Source organism: Camelina sativa, chromosome 20 (assembly GCF_030686135.1).
Source record: "Camelina sativa cultivar CO46 ecotype springtype chromosome 20, ASM3068613v1".
In the NCBI taxonomy this organism is placed as follows: Eukaryota; Viridiplantae; Streptophyta; class Magnoliopsida; order Brassicales; family Brassicaceae; genus Camelina; species Camelina sativa.
Window position 1 is genome coordinate 13,197,980 of NC_141899.1, and position 6,000 is coordinate 13,203,979.

Below are 6,000 nucleotides of genomic sequence, written 5' to 3' on the forward strand. Positions count from 1 at the left end.
CTCTTATTATAGCTAACAAGTGTAGAGCTCGCCCTGTTATAGTTCATACGGTCCATATCAACAAAAACAGAAAGATCCTACACCTGAGATTACTTAAAAGAGAAAGAGAGTGGAGCTACCTACCTTGTCAGACATACAGTTTACATATATTCCCAGAATTCTCTTCACTCCATACATGTAAGATAGACTGTTCACTATCTCTCTGATCACACTATTAAGGCCGGCACAAAGACCCCCACAGGTAAATATGCAAGCATGAACATAATCAGATTCAAATCCCCACACTACAAGAAAACATGGATTTGCCTACCGCAATTTGCGACTTAAAACTCAGTCGCTAAATTTAGCGACTGAATTGCGATTGTTTTGCTACTTAATAGCTACAAAAACAAAACAGTCGCCAAATAGACGCTAATTGGATACTAATTTATAATGTCTCATTTTAGTCGCCAATTTGCGACTAAGTTGGAGACCGGTTTTGCAGTCGCCAAAAGTTGCGACTACGCAGCTACTATTTAGCGACCGATTTATTTAATTTGGGCCTTAAATCAAATTTGGTCCGTAAGAAAACGGCCCAAACCCAACTCGATCTCATATTTATCCTGCGAAAACCCTAATCCCTCATTTCTCTTCTTCCCCGAGAAAACCCTAGATCTCAATTGATCTCAATCGAGAACCTTAAATCTTCATACCGTTCTTGTTTCTCTTTTGTTGTTGATGGCCGGAGCAAAGAAAAGAGGAGGAGGAAGAAGAAACCCCTCAGATCGAACCGCTGGAACCTCACAACCGGTGAATTAAAGACCTGCGACTCTTCCTAGCCAATATGCCTTCACGCCGGCGAACCAGTGAGACCCAGAGACTGATTCTCAGGGAACTCCTGTCCCAATCCCCCAGCCTCCAGCGAGACCAATGCCTCATTATGGAGACTATCCACCTCCGACAAACCTTTTCCACAACTCGAGGAGCTTTCCAGGAGCATCCCCTTATGGCGAAGCTCCAATCAGGCGTCCTTTTCCTCAGCCTCTCGCCTCTGCGACGGATCCACCAGAATTCTCGAGTCCACTTCGACAGTCTCCTCAGGTCTCGACTATACATCGACGGTCTCCGCTACCTCGACAGGCTCCTCACGTCTCAAATCATCGTCCACCGTCTTCTCAACCTCGAGCTGGCTCTGGATCGCACCACAGTTCTCAAGCGCAGAACTCGCATCAGGAAGAAGAAGACCAAGCTGATTCTGAGGATGACGGTGCAAGGGAATCACAACTCCCAGCTGATGTACTCGCTTCTTTACATGCCATGCTCGTCCAGCCAGGCCGTGAGTTGTACACCACTGTCCTCTCTCCCACATTAGAGCGTGGAACTACTTGGTAAGGATTGTTTGTGTAGATTAGATTGATTAGAGTGATTAGAATTGAAAGGATTGTTTTATTGTTTTAGTAGGTTTGTTTCATTGGATTAGAAGGTTTGTTTAGAAGGTTTGTTGTTGATTATATTAGTAGGTTTGTTGTTGAGTAGATTAGTAGGTTTGTTGTTGTTGTCGATTTGTTGTTGAGTAGATTAGTAGGTTTGTTGTTGATTATAATTTAACTTTCGATTTGTTTGTGTTATAAGGTTTGGTAAGGACAAGGGAGTGATTACCCGAAAGATTACAAAAGTGTTTACAAACAAGTTTGATGGGCCATATTACAGTTGGGGTTGTGTTCCTACTGCAAGAAGAGAAAACTACTTCTTGGAATTCACGGTAAACTTCTACTCCTTTCAATTTGATTTCTGTATTTATAGTTTGTTTTTTTGGATTGTTTGTATCACTAACACTAGTCATCTTTTGTAGAAAACACACACCTGGGATCCCTCACTAACCGGTGTCGTTCAAGAAAAGTTTTATACCATTTGTCAAAACCGTATGAAAGACATGGTTTCCAAGGCAGCAGCTCAGCGAGATGAAGCAAAACCGAGTTGGATTGAGAAAACTCTTTGGAAAGAAATGTGTGATTATTGGAACACAGAAGAAGCCATGGCAAAGAGTGCAACCACTTCAGCAGCTCGAATGTCTGACCGTAATGGTCTTGGCCCTCACAAGCATGTATCAGGGCCGAAGTCTTACTTGCAAATCGAACAAGAGATGGTGAGTTAATAAGTTTTCATTGTTTAATAAGTTACATAAGATGGTTCATTATCTAACCTTTTCATTGTCTAACTTTTCAGGAAGTGGAATTGGGAAGACCGCCAACTATTCCTAAAGTTTTCATTAGGACTCATACCCAAAAAGATGGGACTTTTGTGGATAAGAAGGCGCAAGCAGTTCATGAGGCATATAAGCAAAAAAGGGAAGCTAAGTTGGCTGCTCTAGACAATGACGACCAAGCTGATGGTACATCACGTCGATCGGAGCTATCTCACGAGGAGGATGATGAGCTCTTTCTTCAGGTAATGTTACTTCTTTCTAATATGCATCATTAACTTTCATTGGTAAGTAATGATGTTAACTTTTTCTCTGTTTTGTTATGCAGTCTACTTTCATAAACGATAGAGGAGCATACTTTGGGGTTGGAAGCCTAGGGAGTTTCATCAAGGGCAAGTGGAAGTTCCCTGAAATGTCTTCTACTTTCACAAGCCTGCAACAACAGCTTGAAGAAGCTAACCGCAAAATAGAGCAACAAGCAGCTCTACAAGCAGAGCGTGAAGCAGAGGCTTCACGGGTTGCAGCTGAGGCTCTACGGGTTGCATCTGAGCAACAAGCAGAGATCTCACGCTTGGTGAGCTACCTCAAGACTAACCCAAACTATGTCGCCTTCCTTGAGTCTCAAAGCAATGACCCAAACCTCTTTGATGTTTAAGTTAGGTTCCTTAACTATCCCTCCTTCCTTTATGAAAACTTTTGTAATCTTGTGACTTTTGTAATCTTTATGACTTGTACTCTTGTTATGTTTGGATGTAAAATTAAACTTATGTGTTTGTTTAATTTCATGTTTGTTATGTTTTAGTTATAGTTTTCATAGTCCTTTTTGTTATTACAAAATCAAATAATTCGTTTTTACTAGAATTTTTTAAAAAGCATGATAATTAAACAGTCGTAAAACAGTAACCAAAACGTACACAAAACAGTAACCAAAACAGTCGCAAATGAGTAACCAGATCAGTCGCTAAAGAGTTGCAAATTCAGTCGCAAATTTAGCGACTGTTTGGCGAGGGAAGAACGACCACAATTATCAGTCGCCAATTAGTAGCTCCGTGTCGACTATTTGGCGACTGATTATTTTAGCGACGCACTGTTTAGTGACTACGTAAGTCAGTCGCCAATCAGTCGTAACTAAGAAGTTAGCGACTGTTAAGTGACTATTTTTGTCGTCGCCAAATCCATGTTTTCTTGTAGTGCCAATCTAAAGAAACCATCTGAATCGGTACCAGCAAAAGAACGAGAAACAAAAAACCAAGGTTAAAGAAAACAATACCCTGGTTATCTCCTCATTTTGAAGCTCTCCTTAGTAAATCCAATCGCAACTTGCCCGTTCTCAGCGTTGGTTGTATCGCCACCATTGGCGGAATTCGTCGGGGATGGTGAAGAGCTATGTAATTCCGATTCTGATTTGGGATCGCAGAGAAACCCTAATTAAATTTGGGGATTTGGAGCTTGAAGGTTTTGTAGTCGTATCTCCTTTGATTGGCCTCCGCCGATTCAATCCGACGCTTCACATCTCCTCCAACCCCAATCTCCTTCCTTTGATTCCATCTCCTTCCTTTGTCAATTGGGGACTTCGTCAATTCGAGACTTCCGATCGAGAGAGAAAGAAAGAGAGAGAGATAGAGAGGAAAAGAAACAAAAACCCGATTGTCCATCAAATTTTTTCTTTTCTTCTTTTTATCTGACTGCCCAACAGATAAGTGAGACGTAGGGGCTCTTATTTCAAATTCGATTCTACTAAATAAAAGACTCTCTTATAGTTTTTTCTTTTATCTGAATTATTTTTTTCTTTCTACTGTATTAAAACCTCTCTTAAAGCCCCCCGTTGAGGATGACCTAAGATTTATATATACGATTATGATTTACGAACGCATCATATGCGTTTACTTAAATTGTTCAGTAGTGCTTTACGTGGATCTTTACATTGAAACCATGTTGTTTTGCCACGGAAGTGTCCTAAACATTGATTTTGCGAGAACCAAAAGTACTTTTTTTTTTTTTTGTCAACTCAAAAGTACTTTAAAACATTATAAATTTTATTATAAGGAGAGATATGCTATAAATTAATAACGTCATGTAGTGAGTGTAACAGATAACTGCTACGTACATGATTACATAGATAATTCAATAGTAAAAATAGAAAAATGCAACATGATTAAATAGATAATAGATAATAGTGCAAGCAGAGCTTCCAATGCTTCAGCCACTACGTTATATGGGAAAACGGCAGCAGAATAAGATAATCAGAACTGCAGCGTATACGACCCCTCCCCGCCCATAGAACATACTGAAGAAGCCGGTAGAAATGCAGACAATATCGGCGGATGCAGCTCGCACTACAGACACCAAGCCCTTAGAAACTATATAGAATAAGGCGTATATAAATAGCCCCACAAAAAATATAGTGTCGTACACCAGCTTTACACTTTTTAAACTCTTAGCCAGTGACTATATAATTGTACTAGCAATTGATCCGCGCTATGCGCGGTAGTTAGATGAAGGTGTATTCCAAGTTTTGTTGTGTATATTTTTTTTTGGTTTTTTGAATTCATCTTTACGTTTGTTTTTGTATTTAATTTTGGTTGGATATTTTAATAAAAATATGTTTTAGAGTAAGTATAATTTAATTTGCTGTTTTTAAAGGAAAAATTGAGATCATCTTGTGTGTTTATAATGCTTTTAAAAAAATTATTATTAGAAGTTAACATTGTTTAATTGAAGTTGTTGTTTTGTTGTAGCTGTTAGTTGTCATTAATTTATTATTATTTTCCATTTTGTGGTTGGATTGTTATTTAATATTGTCATATGTATTTTGTAAACTGTTGGAGTAATTTTTTTGTCAATGTTTTAGTATTTGGAGTGAAAAATATTGTGGATTTTATTAAGAAAAATAAATAAGTTATTTATTGTGGATTTTATTGTCAATTTTTGTTTGTTTCATTCAGACCCAATTTTCTGTAAGGCTTATAATTTGTGTGTTAATTGGACTATTATTTGTATGTTATTGAGTTGAAATTGATTTGTTCTTTTTCAAAATCTGATGTCCTTGTGAACGGATAGGAGAAGAGCAATTTTCCGATCTAGAGGTCTGTTTGAGGATTGAACTTATGTCTTTGATGCTCGTAATCGTTTTTTTTAGTCATTCCTATCGTAATCGTTTTCCCTTGATTTTTTTTGGGGGGTTTGCGTATTTGGTTGATTCCTTGCTCGCTTCGCATCTATTGGGGATATTTGGTTATCCTTTGTTGATTTTGTTAAAGGTGAATGTCAATTGGGTTGCAAATTTGTTTATATGAAAATATGTTGGCTTCTTTAGGTTTCCTAATTAAGTTGTGAGTTGTTTTGTGTTATTTGTTGTAATTTTTTTCCCGTTTGTCCTGTGAGTGATTTTTTTTTTATTCGATGTGAGTTGTGTTTTGGGGAAAATTAATTTTCTTGTTTATCTTGCTGTAATTTTATAAAGTCCGGGTTGTTTTTTTGTTTTTTTGGTTGTCTTTTTCATAAAATTTTATGTTACGGTTATCTGATTGTGACATTCATATATCTGAATCTTTTTAGTTTATTAAAGGTGTGTTCATCTCTTTGCGTCTTTGTCTTTGGTGATGGATTTGTGAAGTGCTGCCAAATAATTATTTTAACTGATTTCTAGTTGTGTTTCCTTGATTGTTTGAAAGTGTTGCTTGGGTTGCTTTGTTTTGATATTTGAAATTTGAAATTATGATCAGTTTAATAGAAATCTTTAACTATATTATCACCACTAATGAAAAATTATAGTATTGTTTTCTTATTTTAACATTTAATTCTTTTTACATAATTAT

The 6,000-nt window shown here is 37.4% G+C and overlaps 1 protein-coding gene across 1 annotated transcript; it reads left to right on the top strand.

Annotated features, from left to right (window-relative positions):
* Window positions 1-909: 909 nt before the first annotated feature.
* Window positions 910-2,837, top strand: LOC147918795 (uncharacterized). Its single transcript, XM_087503708.1, has 5 exons — window positions 910-1,367; window positions 1,612-1,741; window positions 1,832-2,125; window positions 2,206-2,427; window positions 2,511-2,837. Exons 1-5 carry the CDS (start codon window positions 910-912, stop codon window positions 2,835-2,837), a joined length of 1,431 nt encoding a protein of 476 aa, XP_087359834.1.
* Window positions 2,838-6,000: the final 3,163 nt, after the last annotated feature.